General features: G+C 42.6%; 1 protein-coding gene and 1 pseudogene across 1 annotated transcript; both read left to right on the top strand.

The window, feature by feature from the left end:
• The first annotated feature begins 1,141 nt into the window (after positions 1-1,141).
• Positions 1,142-3,469, top strand: LOC139471562 (uncharacterized; annotated as a pseudogene).
• A 7,204-nt stretch (positions 3,470-10,673) lies between these two features.
• LOC139471553 (ependymin-related protein 1-like) lies at positions 10,674-15,373 on the top strand. Its single transcript, XM_071253928.1, has 6 exons — positions 10,674-10,799; positions 11,557-11,661; positions 12,910-12,994; positions 13,964-14,134; positions 14,896-14,984; positions 15,323-15,373. The coding sequence occupies exons 1-6, from the start codon at positions 10,674-10,676 to the stop codon at positions 15,371-15,373; spliced, it is 627 nt and encodes a 208-aa protein (XP_071110029.1).
• The last annotated feature ends 215 nt before the right edge of the window (positions 15,374-15,588 follow it).

Below are 15,588 nucleotides of genomic sequence, written 5' to 3'. Positions count from 1 at the left end.
CGACAACCGATGAGCTCCGCCGTTCTTTTTGTCTGTTTGTTAAGGCTGAAGAAATTAATTAACAGGCGCCCTTTGTAGAAATCTTTATAGATCACGGTTAACCAATCAGTGTTCAAAAAAGGGTAAAACCAATATTGCCTCCTAGTTGATTTTGCTGTCCTTGCTGACGGTAGCCCAGTTTCTTGTCACGCTCAGTTGCGTTGCGTATCATCCGGGTACTCATGGGGAAAAAACAATAACAAAGGCAACAATCAGTCCCGGGGAATTGCTTTCAATCAGTGCCCCTTTAACATAGAGGTAAGGCAATGTCGCGTAAGCATATACTACGAAACGTTGTGTTCCTCATAATAAAGAAGCTGACATACATAAATCCTCTTCCATAACGGGAAAATAATTAAAAGTGCGAAAATGTAATCGAAATAACGAGAAAGTTGCCTTTGTTATTGTTTTTCCGCGTTGATACGTACACGGATGATATACTTGAAATCTCGACAAGTTCGCGACCTGAGCGCATTTGTCGTTTTTATTGAAAGTACAAGGGCGTAAAAAAACAAAAACGAAACATGAAAAATACAGTTTTGTCAAGGAAGCGTAAAGGAATTGTTGACGTCTCTCGGGAACGCATCGGTAATAGTGACTTAGTTTGCTTGCTTGGTATTCTGCGAGTTTACACTTTTATTTTAAAACACATACTTTCACCTGTGCATGACTAATGGAAGCATGTGTTTTTGTTACAGTCAATGTGTAAAACAACTGAAATGTTCACTTTGGCAATTTACAAGATGCATAAATATTTCGCTTATTTTACAAATTGACTGAAATATATGTCCATTTGTTTTGTTATGATAACAAATTGCAAACATTTTGATCTTTAATTCATCATTTATGTAAAGGAGAATGTCCGAAAACTCGCCATTAGTTTCGCACGTGTAGCAGGTTGGAGGCCGTCAGGCCGACAACCTGCTTCACGTGCGAAACTAATGACGAGTTTAAGGACATTCTCCTACTTAAAACAAAGCTCTCTCCAAAACTGTCCACCAAACTAATGTACTCACATAATTATCGTGCGATACTAATGGAGGTCACGTGTATCATCACTTCCTCGATCAAATGATTATGATCGACTCGATGAAACGGAGCAATGCACGTGCTAAACTATTGGAGGACCACATGCATACGAGTCGTGGAAATTTTATCCGTATGGGAGACAACATGTCGGATTGTGGTGATGAATTGTTCGTGACTCAGAACACATTTTGTAATCAGTCTGATGTGGTTGTGAACTCAGATTTTGAAACATTACTTTATATGGATAACTTTCAAGAAGATTATTGTCGGAATTTTGAATTAGGCCGGTTATTTTCTGATGAGAACACTGACACTGAGCCGTATAATACAAGTCAGGATAACTTTGATGATAATTGCGACACCGAACTATACTTGGCAAGTCAGATGATAGAAGAATCAGGAATTATTGGCACACGTGTGTCTGAGAGACAGTTAAATTCCGATATAATAGATTCGTTTAAAGGTGACAATGAACGTTTTGAGAAAGCCGTACAGGTTACGCAGTTGGGAACCAATCTGGACAATGAAAAGCTTCGGTTCGGTACTCCCCTTTCTGAAACGGATATGGTGCATTTGTGCGATTCGGCACACTCTGTGAACACTGAACATAAGAGTAGATGGGCTTTGAATATTTTCAAGAATTGGGTTGTTGAGAGGCAAAAACGCAATAATAATGAAATTCCAATAGCAAATCAAAACATAGTGTCGTTAGCTGAAAACGAAAATGATCTGAACAGAACATTGATGTTATTTCTGTCGGAAGTTCGAAACCAAAAGCGTGAAGACTACCGCGGCAACACTCTGTACGAAATTGTGTCTTCTCTTCAGTATTACTTAAGAAGGAATGGGGTTGTCGTCAATTTCTTTGAGTCATCTTGTTACACCGGTATGCGATCCGTTCTTGATGCAAAGATGAAATTACTAGCTCGAAAAGGGATAGGGGTTGAAAAACGACAAGCGGATGTCATCACTGAACAGCAGGAAGATGTACTTTGGGAAACAGGTAAACTCAGAGAAGATACACCACAGAAGCTCTTGGACACCCTCGTCTATTTAATCGGGTTGAACTTTGCTCTTAGGGCAGGAGATGAACACAGATACCTACACAGTGGTTCAAATTCGCAGTTACAGTTGTTGATGTCAAGCAATGGCGTCAAACAATTGAAATATACTGAGGACATTTCCAAAACGAACAGAGGGGGGCTGAAGCACAGGAAGGTTGAAAGGAAACACGTGACCATCTCTAGTAATGAGGAAAACCCTGGAAGATGCCTCGTCAGACTCTACGAAAAGTATATGTCATTAAGGTAAATATAATTCTCTCACAAGTTCACAACTAATATTGTGAAAAGGAAGAAGTAAGTCTCATGCGACGTTTCTGTCTGCGACTTCTACCTGTCTGGGTAACGTAATGTGCACCCGATTAACATATTTTGGATGACTTTACCTAACGTTTTAATGTTCTTATGCACTATGTACTGTGTACGGTCAGCTGCATGAGTTGATGACAGTTCACTTTGTTTTCAGACCAGTACATGGAAAGTGCGACGCCTTCTATTTGCGCCCCTTACGATACACTGCAGGCAAGGTTTGGTTTGCTGATGCGGCCGTTGGGATTCATCCACTCCGGTCAACTGTCAGCCGTCTCTGTAAGGCCGCTGGGTTCAGCGGATTTTACTCAAATCATTCCCTCAGAGCTACAACAGCAACTCGGCTTTACGACAGCGGAGTAGACGAACAGCTAATTGCCGAGAAGACGGGACATAAATCGGTTGCAATTCGAAGTTACAAGGTATAAACTTTACCTATACGTATGTGTATTTCCCACAATTCTTAAATGTGGTATATGGCGTTTTCTAATCTGCTTGTAGTTGCAGTTCCGTGGATGTTAGAGGACGCGATAATGCATTTTGGCAATCGCCAGACTTCGGATCAACATCCCCGGGGTTCGAATCCCAAATAATATTGCCATATATCCAGTGGTCACACCCAGTGTCAGTATACAATATATATCTTGGAGCTGCTATTTTTTGCGTTACAAGCCCCTTTTGTACTACTAAAACTAAGATGACGAGGAAATAAAAGTTGCATTTTGATATAATGCAAAATTAAATGTTTATGTGATATAATCAAGCAAAATAAGCTTTTCTGTTATCAGAGGACGTCCAAGGAAATGGCGGATACAGTAGACTCAATCGTGCAGAGAAAATCAAGACGTCCCAGTGCTTCTGTAACTGGTCCCCCTGTTATAGACGCCGCAACCTTTGATCCGCCAGGCAATCAACCATCGACAAGACCGACGCTGGGCCCATCAAAAGGGGAACAGGCTCCCTACACAAGTGACAGACGCGATTTCACAATGAAACTTGGTGACGGCACAACATTTTCTGTGAAATTTTGAATTTGTGTTCAGCATAAATATTTGTGAAATCATTTGTTTTGTTGTCTTTGTCTTATAATATACGTACACTGTCAGTTTGTCTCTCCAGAAACGAACCTACCACCTGCATGGGTACGGTTGACCCTGTTGAATGAAAACGCAGAGCTTGTGCGTTATTAATGTACTGTAAATTATTCAACTAATGGAGGTTGAACTATTGGAGGTTATCTGTAAATTATCTCAGTAATGGAGGATGTCGTCCACTATTGGAGACCTCCTAAAATGACTAATGTTCGTGTAACTTTGTTTTAATGACAGATAATGTTAGGATTAAAAGGAAACGAAAGTCAATGTACATTTTTATATTGTTTGGCTTCTAATCCTTGCCCAATCTAATCCTTGCATAAGTTATATGGACCTATATTTCTCTCAATTTATAAATTAGACATTTTATAAGCCGGAGTGAATCACATTTTACACATTGAGTGTAACATATACACGTCTACAAACAAAAAGGCCTGTTGTCTGTCGCGCATCGAGGAACTTCCCTTCGATAAGGTAAAGGAACCAGAATTATTCGGTTCACTGCTACGGAAAACGAATGAAAAAAAATACAAAAATTCCGACCCAAAACGTTAGAACATCCGACAGAAAGTTATGTGTATAACATTAGGCACTTACCTTGTTCGGGTATTTTTGCAACTGATGACGTAATCTGTTTCAGGTCTGACACATAGGTGCCAAGTCTCCCTGGTAAACTGAGGAAGCACACGTGACAACAATTGTCATAATGTCAACGGATTATGTAAGAAATCAAAATAGGCTATATAAATATATGTATGAAACTATTTTCAGAAGACATGAGTGACCCATGCACAACCCCAACATGCCTACAGAATAAACTTGACGCAACGCCTTGACTCTTTTGTAACTTTCACAACGGGTTATGGGTGTGAAGCACGTGGCCCTGGTAATGCAACGGACATTGAAAATATTCACCTGAATGTTTTTAAAAAAGAATTGTAAATGTTATCTAATGCAGCAGTCTAGGGAGAACTGGGCGGTATCCTATTTATATCGTTACAAATGTTAAAATGATAAACTACAGTTTAAATTGTTAACGGCGGCACGGGTGGCCCAGTCGTCTAAGGCGCCGCGATTTGTTGTGCAGAGTTGCGTCCCTTGGTCACGCCAGAAACCTATGGTTGTGGGTTCGAATCCCGGTTCACCCCGATTATATTTCTAGGTTTGTCAGCACCATACCCGTGCTCGTGGGTTTCACCGAAGTGGTAAACGTCTAAGACCTGCATCACTTCGGGCTTTCCTCCCACATTAAGCTGACACGCCGTGATATAACTGGAATACTGTTAAAAGCGGCGTTAAACCCAACTCACTCACTTAAATTGTTAACTACGAATTACTGTCTGTTGACATCAGCAGTACTATGAAATAGGCGTTAAAAAGTGGGCTTTCCATGTCAAGAATATTCTTTGAGCAAATGTTTTTTTTTTATAAACTGACGTCCAAAAGAAACTTTACCAACTGAAAATATAAATTTCAGACAAAGTATAATTTCTTTTCGATGAAGTCTATCTAAAACACATAACCTAATTACAACAATAGTGTATGCAGAAAATGTGAATCGTCTGTTACATGTTTGCGAGATGACACGCGAAAAAGTGAAAAACACGTGCACCACGTACAACTGCAAATGCACGTGCGGGTAAGGGTATAAAACGATTGCAACGGCAAGTCAGACATCCACAGTGATAAAAAAAAACCCACAAAAGAAATGCCACGACTCACAGTCGAACAACGTGAACGAGCCTTGGGTATGGTACAGATGGGAGCCACCCACGCCCATATTGCACGAACCTTCGGTTGCTCCCGTGTTGCCGTTACCAACTTGATGCAACGTTACAGACAGACGGGGCGGACCGCTAACAGGCCAAGAACAGGGTGACCACGCCCCATGATGACCGGTACTTGCGTACCTTCCACCGCCGAGATCGCTTCCTGACAGTGACGTCATCGGCGACAAATGCCTTAGGTCACAGGGTTAGTCGACAGACAGTGGCCAGGAGACTCAGGGCTCATGGAATCAGGGCTTTTAGACCATACAGAGGACAGCTATTGACAGCGCAACATCGTCGTCTGCGATTGAGATTCTGTATGTTTAGGGCTGATGGAAGACAACGTGTTTACCGCCGAAGGGGTGAACGAACGGCGGCGTGTTGCGTGCAGGAGGTCGTACCATATGATGGAGGAAGTGTCATGGTGTGGGGAGGGATTTGTGGGCAGGAGAGGACACCACTGCTCATCGTTGACGGAAACTTGACAGCTCAGCGTTACATGGATAACATTCTTCGTCCAGTTGACCTACCATTTCTCCAACAGCAGTCACGTGGTGTCATTTATCAGCATGACAACGCTAGAGCCCATATAGCCAGAATTGTCACTAACTTCCTCGCAGCCAACAACGTCAACGTCCTGCCGTGGCCTGCACGCTCACCCGACATGTCCCCCATAGAACACCTCTGGGACTTGATGGATCGTCGTGTTCGACAACGACCACACTCTCCAGCCAACCGACAAGAACTGATCTCGGCCCTCCAAGAAGAATGGCGTCAAATCCCATGTGACCTCATCAGACAACTGATTTTTTCTGTGCGTCGAAGTGATTTTGCGTGTATTGAGGCTTTTGGTGGTCACACACGCTACTAATGACTTGTTATTGAACATGAGCGATTGTTTATGTACTCTGCCTATTGTCCATGATTCTGAAAGCTCGAGTTTTGTACCACACCCAACTTTGGGGGGCTCTGACATCATTCTCGGTCGCGGTATGATTGTCATTTTCAGTATTGATTATGTTGATATATTGATCTTCTCAATACACTTAACTTCATGCATGTATGTTTTGTTGTTTTTGAGCAAGAGTGATTTCAAACTCTGGTAAAGTTTCTTTTGGACGTCAGTTTATGTATGGTTGGACCCTTCAACTGTAAACACTTAAGTTTTCTGTTTATGGTTTAAACAACGTCAGCTTGATACTTTCATTCCAAAATAGAGACAAAGTGTGTGTTGTAATAAAACTTGTATTGTATCGAAATTGAAAGATACTTTAAGAGTTAAGGAGTGAGTGAGTGAGTGAGTGAGTGAGTATGGTTTAACGCCGATTTTAGCTATATTCCAGCAATATCACGGCGGGGGACACCAGAAATGAGCTTCACATATTGTACCCATGTCAGGAATCGAACCCGGGTCATCGACGTGACGTGCGAACGCTTTAACCGACCGCCCTTCAGAGTTGAGGACGCATATAACAATGTTAGGTATTTCTGGCCGTTACAGCAAAGTTATCAGAAACTCTAGATATTGTAATTACTGTCACCAGTAAAAAGTAGATAAATGTAATGTTTTGTTAGTGTGTCCAACATGCAGTTTTAGTAGAAATACGCACATACGTAAACATTACGGGGAGACTCCAAATGAAGCAAAATTGTTTCACCCACTCAAGATCAACTCTAAATTACATGGAATGTTCATTGCTAAGTTTATAAAGTAAAATATGTATTGTTATTGTGGTCAGCCTCCTCACTTTCTATACCTTGTATTACAAGACGAGTGACTCTGCCCAAATCTTCTTATGAAGACAGACAGACAGACAGACAGACAGACGGACGGACGGACATTATTTTGACTCAAGCCATATTTGGGGAGGTGGGGTATTTCGTGGTTGAAGCATTCGCTCGTCACGCCGAAGACCCGGGATCGATCCCCACGTGGGTACAACGTGTAAAGCCCATTTCTGGCGGTGTCCCCCGCCGTGATATTGCAGGAATATTGCTGAAAGCGGCGTAAACCAATACCCACTCACTCAGCAATATTTGGCCTTTGGCCATATACACAAGATGAAAAGGATGCTTGGCGTCATGGACATACGTATAATTACAATCTACATTATTATTTCTACCAAACAGAGTTCAGAACTTCGCCGAGCAGGGAAAATAAATAAACTAAGCGGCAAAAGAAAGTAGACGGCTTTCGTGCGGTGACAAAAAATGGTGAAACAGGTTTCCCGCCTATGTCATAAACTGCACGTGCATGTTAGCTATATAAATGCGTTCGTCTGCAGGGTATAACCACACGTGATGAAAGCACACAAGAGAAATGCCACGACTGTCACAGGAGCAGAGAGAGAGGGCCATCGGTATGGCCGAAATGGGGCCAACACAGGTCCTAATTGCCAGAAGGTTTGGTTGTACACCACTGACAGTAGCCAGGCTGATTCAACGGTACAGGTAGACAGGGAGGACACAGGACAGGCCTAGAACCGGACGACCCCAAGTGACAACACCACTGGATGACGGTCAGATACGGCTCATTCACCTGCGAAACAGATTCGTAACGGCGACGGCGACGGCAGCAACAACGTTAGGACATCCCATTAGCCAACGTACAGTACTACGACGACTTCGTGCTGCTGGAATCCGAGCGTATCGTCCTTTCCGAGGAATGGTACTGACTGCTCAACAACGACGCCTGAGACTGCGATGGGCGAGGCAGGTTCGACGCTGGCAAGTGATATATTGGCGTCGAGTGCTGTTTACTGATGAAAGTCGGTTTAACTTGTTTCGAAATGACGGCAGAGCACGAGTTTATCGACGCAGAGGGGAACGTTTTGCTCAGGCGTGTAATCTAGAGGTCCATCCATTCGGCGGGGAAGGTGTCATGGTGTGGGGCGGTATTTGTGAAGATCATAAGACTGATTTGGTGATTATACAGGGAAACCTGAACTCTGTGCAGTACAGAGACCAAGTGTTGCAGGCAGTTGTGCTTCCGTTCTTACAAAACCAACAGCAGGGGACATTGTCACGACAATGTCAGGCTCCATACTGCAAGATTCTGAACTTTCTAAACCAGCAGAACGTTGACGTTTTGCCCTGGCCTGGCCACTCACCCGATATGAATCCTATTGAACATCTGTGGGACCATCTTGACAGACATTAGAGCACGCCATCAGCCTCCCGTCAACAGACAAGACAGGCCCTGAGAGACGAGTGGCAACGGATTCAAGTCCACGTCATCAGAAGACTGACGTCATCGATGAGGCGGCGTATCACAGCATGCATTGAGGCAGCTGGAGGTCATACACGCTATTGAAGGCAACTGTGTCGACAATGGACTTGTAGTGTGTCTGACAATTTTTTGGTGACATTTGAACTCGACCTATAATATCAATTTTTTGGTGACATTTGAACTCGACCTATAATATCTTTTGCCGCCCAGTTTATTAAACTTAATTGCTGATTCTTAATTTTTAAGATTCATAGACATATTTGGCTCAATTTCTTTGGCAACCAATATCGTCAATACTGACCAAATGTGAAAAGTGATTGGTTTACAAAAGAAAATTTCTTAATATACATACATCTTAATTTTTTAAATAGAAATTCCTCTTCCACGTCGTCAATGTAACTTTATAAAATTAATATTTTCTCTCTCCTCGGTAAATCCTATTTCAACCACGTCACCCAGGTTCAACTCGTAGGGCATTAGATGATGATCTCAATCTAGTAAGCGCGACTCTATGATTATAATTTAATACATTTCTACCATATCTACTTGAAGGATATGGTGATTCTCTTAATTGTTGAGACCCGTGAAGATCCGGCTTAGAATAGGTCTTCAGCAAACCCATGCTTGCCGTAAAAGGCCACTATGCTATGATGTCAATCACTGGAATGTCTTGTCCAGATTATTTTACAGACCGCCGCCATATAGCTGGAATATTGCGGAGTGCAGCGTAAAACAACAAACAATCACAATCAATTGTAATTGTTGATAGTCACCATAGTGTTATATGATTATGTTCTTGGTGCTGCCTGCGTAATTTACAAAAGGAAGAAACATTTAAGTTAAAAAGTAAAATCCACACATGGTAAAAAACATTCTCTGTCAATATAGACTCAACTTTACATGACAACCCTCTTCTGATGTCCCTCTGTTATAGCCTCTTATCCTCCACGCAATCCGAAGTCTGAATTTTTTTATCGCTTTCACTGCCGGGATAACTATCAGGGGTATTTCAGAATAACGAGTTTCCAGTCATGTTTGTCTGTTTGTTTAGATTAATGAAATCAATTATCATTCGCTCTCTGTAATCTCGAAATCTTCGTGGATCACGGGTGACAAATCAGTGTTCAGAAATGCCGCAATATAGATATTGCCGCAAAGTGGTTTCACTACGATGTAAAAAGTGTTTTTAGTCAATAAAATTAAAATTGGCAAACATCGGAGTTTCGCGGCCAAATCTGACTAGTGTTTATATATTAATGTCAAAATTAAATTACGGTGAAATTCTATATATCTCTAAATAAATAAAAGTGACGAAACCCTTTCCACAATCATAAGAAATCTCTGCAAAAAGCTGAGTTAATTGTAAGATTCCGACTGAATCACTATCAAATACGGGAACAAATGTTTACTTGCTGAAAACCATTCAAACCATTTTCAGCGATAAGTACTAACACTTTATTTAGGCTTTCTGTATTGTATTCATTGTAGCGGGGAGTGTTCTTGTTTCAATTATTGTAAAACATATACGAATAGAGAATATGTATCATTTGTGTGCAGCAAATTTGAAAAAGCAAATGTCATGTTACTACCGATTATAATTGTTGTTTCGGAGCATATTGAAGTAGAGGCGGTGGATTTGTCTTGTAGTTTAATTATTGGCTCGTCACACCGAAGGCCCTTTTCGATTGCAATATTGGTACATGTGTGAAGACAATTCTTTAACTCACTTACTGTTGTGTTGCGAACAGACAAGGTTTTCAAACTCACAGGGTTTCTTGACTTATTATCAAATTTAATTCTATTCATATCTAAAGGTGTAAGCTTGGTTATTTTCCTTCAGTAACAGCAGGCTGAGGTTTCATGCTCAGCAGGTATAAAGTTGGTAAAAATGCATTTGTCACTTAAGCACAAATAGCCCATTAATATACCCGAATACACGATACAGTTTATGGTAAGGGTTTATATAAACTGTTGATTGATTGCAGCCTTGGACACTTTCTAGGTCATCCAGGGATGTAGTGACCTTGACGGCTGCATGGCAGTACGCATAAAAAGGGACCCCGCATCCGCTCTGTCCACAACTCCAGTGACAGAAGGCTTCCACTGTGAAAGGGTTGGACTGAAGACTTGACGACTCCTCAACATGATGCTGCAGGCAGTTCTACTCGCCAGCATGGCGACGGTTGCCCTTGGCACCATCTGCTGCGCTCCTCTGCAATGGGAGGCGTTCAAAGACTTCACCAGAGTCGACTCCTCGGGGGGAAGGCGGGTAAGTACTTTTACACAATAGACATCCTCTGAACTGAACACTCGGTAATTTAATATCACTGACATTGGACCTCGATGTCACTCTTTGACAGGAACATTATCATTTCAAAAGTAAAACATACTACTTTCATTTATAATAATGATCTGACAGTTCTAATTTATTCTGACAAGATTAAACAAATACACTAAAGTATACTCCCTCTCAACTGGACACTCGCTTATTCAACATTCCTGACATCGGACGTTCCCCTGAGTACGTATTCCTATTTCGACGTACTACTTCGAAGTACAGTCGAACCTCGTTGTGTAGACCTTGGACATGTCAAATTCCCGGTTGTCTCGAACTCTTACCGGGGCGGTCGGGTAGCCTAGTGGTTAAAGCGTTCGCTCGTCCCGACGAAGATGCGGGTTCGATTGCCGACATGAGTACAATGTGTGAAGCCCATTTCTGGTGTCCCCCGGAATATTGCTAACAGTGGCGTAAAACCATACTCATTCACACACTCCTTGTTAAAGGCTATGCTTGTCGTAAGAGACGACGTATTGGAACGGGTGGCCAGGTGGTGTGACTTGAATCGTACACCTATGACGAGGATGTTTGCTCAAAATCACTGGAATGTCTTGTCAAGACACGTTGATGTTCAGCCCGCCAACATACAGCTGTTATATTGGTGAGTGCGGCGTTAAACAACAAACAATACATCCCATCTATTCTAATCATACCTAATCATGTGTCATCGTGTCACTTCTTTGTTCAGGGCTTGCAATCCTACTCCTATGATGCCGCCAACGAAAGGTACGCCCTCAGCGGCAACTACACCGACTTCGTCAGCTCCTACAAGGAAATCAGGGACTACCGTAAGGTAAGGCACATGACTCCAAAGCAGGAAATGAGTAAGTGTGATAGTTACGACATGAGAGCATGCACAGTTTACTTAGGTCTAGATACATGACAACGGATGATGTTGTTAAAATAGATCGACGCTGTTGGTGTATGATGGCACACTAACCCAGCCGGACCGGGAGGGCACCCAGAAAGAAGCTGCACATGCGCAAACCGATACTTTGTCGCCTATGAAGTGGTATAACTGCAACATTTGTTGAGGCAGGTTTATCCGACTAAAGCCCTTCGCGCAACTGTCATAATTAACATACTTCAGTACATATTGCTGATTTATGACAGGACCAGTTTGGATCTGTTCAACAAAGCGAACTCAGCTAAATGACCATCTTTACTTCCATACTTCGTCACGAGTTGAGAGTTCTAAGCCTGTGTGGAAACTTAATTTCCATGAAACGAAGACACGTGCCTTACCTACACCTTAGCCTTCTGCATTACCAAGGTTGTCAGAAGGGCTGTGTTCCGGGCAGCAAACCCGGGTACTCTCCCAATGTCAGTCAACAGATTAGGAGGTACCAAACCGAAGGCACTGAGAACAATGGGGAGTCTGACATCTTGGTACTTGGGATGAAGCGTGACATTTCGTAAGCGAGGTGCGCATATTTGCCATGTTTTTCCTGAATCTTGTCAATCACATGTGTCAAAAGGGACAGAAAATTCATTATGTAAATGATTTCATTGGATTTATAAAAAAGGACAAAGTGTGATAGGTCTGATGCAGGCGTATTCCAAAGAATTTTGTAAATATATTTTCCATGACGCCCCAGACATATTCTTGGTCGAACTATGAATTTGAGTCAAAACTACAAGCATGGCAAAGACGATAATATAAGGCTCGGGCTGCGCTATCATGTCGCTTAAGATACTGTGTTTGTGCCAAAGCTGGACATCCACTGACAATGTGTTAGAAAGTCTTATTACATTAATTGCATAATCTACATTTCACATTTACACTTTGATGCAAAATCACCCATTGACGGTTTGGAGAAGAAAGCCTTCTGTTTCACCTTTCAGGGTAGCGGATTTCATCCAAGGGAAGGACTCTGCTGTACTTCTCAACACACTGAACATAAACGTGATGCAGCCTTCCCTTGAAAACCCGAGCCTATTCTGATTATGATTATGATGTCTTTCTGGATTAGCCCCTGTTTAATATTGGTCTTTGGCCATACTGTTTTCTGAACAAACAACTATTGATTTCTGATTTCAGGGAACTGGTTACCGAATCAACCCTGAAGCGAAAACGTGCGAGACATTCGCCGTGTCGGGAAGATTCCCTGCCAATTGCATTCCCGGTGAGACTTTCCACAACCATTACATTATCTTTATAAGATAATTAGAGTGAGTGAGTGAGTGATCTAATTCAGCGCAATTGTCTCTTCTGTTTGTTGTCTAAAGCTGCACTCGGCAATGTTCCAGCTATATGGCGATGGCCTGTAAATAATCGAGTCTGGGATAGACAAACCTGTGATTGATAGTATCAGCAACGTCCCACGTACAATAACACCTACTCACCGAGCCAAACCAACAACACATTTAGTCGCTGTGTACGAGCGGCATAGGTTCCTGGAAAATCCCATTCTCGCCCAGAATCCCATCGGGTACCAGCTTAATTGGTTGTTAATTGGCTCATCTTGCCGTTTGGTGAAACCGAGGAACATGGGTACGGCGCTGATAGACCAAAGGCCCTAAGCCAAGACCAGCAGATCCTGGCATGACTCTGGGAAGCAACTCTACACAGCGAGTTGCGACATCCTACCCGATTGGGCCATCCGTGAAAAGTGACAATGAGTAAAACATGTATATAGCTGGAATATTGCCATACCCTTGCTATGTATGGACTGTTTTTCTACCAATGAATTGGGCTAACCCCAGCTGAAAGGGACTGCATCTGTGGTCTCGAGGTGGAGCGTCTGTCATGAGAGCAGAAGGTCGGGGGATCGATTCCCGGCCGCATCATACCAAAATACGTTACGAGATGTTACACTGACTGGCGCTCGGTTCGGAATATACTGTGTCTGAGTGGGATATTCACGTTAAACTGCGACATGGTATCTCAGTGGGCTAGCACTTTAAAATCGGTATTTGTCCCGACTAGAACAAGCAGCCACAGAGAGACACACATGTGCATGTACATCACTGTATATATATGTGCAATAATCTTGAACGCGACGTTAGTCCCCATTTCACCCCACTTCACCTTGCCAAACGGGAAGACAACTCCTTGTTCATTGATAGAACTGCAACGATCATTTTCACTTCAGGTGGCGCTGTCGCGGTGGGACCTCTTTATTACGGATTTGGCACGGACAGCCTTAATGCAATAGCTTACCAATTCAATGACACGAAAGGAGAGTTTAAGAACGTCATGGCCGTAGTCAGCAAACGGGACTGCGTACCAATAATCAGTGCAACCACCATCCTGCGCCCCGGAAGTAAGTTGACACTGGAAAGTTCAGATTGTACAGGGTTCAGTTTGCATTGGAAGGCTTAGATTGTACCGGGGTTCCTGTACATTGGTAGCTTCAGATAGTACCGGGGTTCGTGTACATTGGTAGGTTCATATTGTACCGGGGTTCGTGTACATTGGTAGGTTCAGATAGTACCGGGGTTCGTGTACATTGGAAGGTTCATATTGTACCGGGGTTGGTGTACATTGGAAGGTTCAGATTGTACCGGGGTCAGTGTACATTGGAAGATTAAGATTTACCGGGGTTGGTGTACATTGGAAGGTTCAGATTTTCCTGTGGTTGGTGTACATTGGAAGGTTCAGATTTTCCCGGGGTTGGTGTACATTGGAAGGTTCAGATTTTCCCGTCGTTGGTGTACATTGGAAGGTTTCTCGGGGTTGGTGTACATTGGAAGGTTCAGATTTTCCCGTGGTTGGTGTACATTGGAAGGTTCAGATTTTACCGTGGTTGATGTACATTGTAAGGTTCAGATTTTACCGTGGTTGGTGTACATTGGAAGGTTCAGATTTTCTCGGGGTCAGTGTACATTGGAAGGTCCAGATTGTACCGGGGTCCTTGTACATTGTAAGGTTCAGATTTTCACGGGGTCCGTGTACATTGGAAGGTTCAGATTTTCCCGGGGTTGGTGTACATTGGAAGTTTGAGATTGAACCAGGCTTGGTATACTTGGAAGTTTGTATATATTGTTTTCAAAACTTGAAAGTGTGATATATATCTCTTTCCAGACAACTATTTGGAAACCATGGGCTACAACAACATCACCCCCGGCATCAGGGACATCACCGTCTTCGACCCCCCATCGTACTGCAAAAAGGTGAGAGTAACACTCCCACCTTCCCCCTACGTATGTTAGACTGTGCAGTATTTGATTCTTCATACTATCGCAATGGTCAAATACCCATAATACTTCTCCCTTCATTTTTACTCCCTCTCTTAATAACACCAGATTTTATACTCAGTTACGATCTCTGTGAAGATCTGACACAGGGGGGCGTTCTGATCAGAAGCTGAAGCTTTAAACTTCTCGAGCAGTTCCGAATGTCAATAAGTAAACCTTACCATTTTATTTTTGTGGATATTTTATGCACCTTGTCGTTCCTGGGGGGCCTAGATCTACATGTTGATTTACGTTTCTCCCAATTTCTTTCTCAGAGGGCAACGAATGGCTCCAACAGCATGTTCAACGAGATTCTGCGTGTCTAGAAACTTTTCACGGCGCTTGCTGATGTAATGATGTTTGAAACTCCTTCGTCGACAAATGATTTAATTGTAGTTGAGGAATTGAAATAAAAGTTTCGACTTCGTTATTGATGTTATCTTCAGATCTGTCTCAATATCATTATCCATATTACATACATAGATTGTTATCACACTGGGCATGTAGATGGGTAATGTTGTATCCAATGCTGTGACGTGCA

The sequence above is a fragment of the Haliotis cracherodii genome, unplaced genomic scaffold (genome assembly GCF_022045235.1).
Source record: "Haliotis cracherodii isolate W230 unplaced genomic scaffold, xgHalCrac1.p SCAF_23, whole genome shotgun sequence".
Classification (NCBI taxonomy): domain Eukaryota; kingdom Metazoa; phylum Mollusca; class Gastropoda; order Lepetellida; family Haliotidae; genus Haliotis; species Haliotis cracherodii.
This window is presented reverse-complemented; position numbering and strand designations above follow the sequence as displayed.

Bases quoted from the DNA above. Each gene is read 5' to 3' on its own strand.
- LOC139471553 (XM_071253928.1), top strand. From the start codon at position 10,674: ATGATGCTGCAGGCAGTTCTACTCGCCAGCATGGCGACGGTTGCCCTT. The intron at 11,662-12,909 runs GTAAGGCACATG...TTCTGATTTCAG, and splicing joins AAATCAGGGACTACCGTAAG to GGAACTGGTTACCGAATCAA. The intron at 14,985-15,322 runs GTGAGAGTAACA...TTTCTTTCTCAG, and splicing joins CCCCATCGTACTGCAAAAAG to AGGGCAACGAATGGCTCCAA.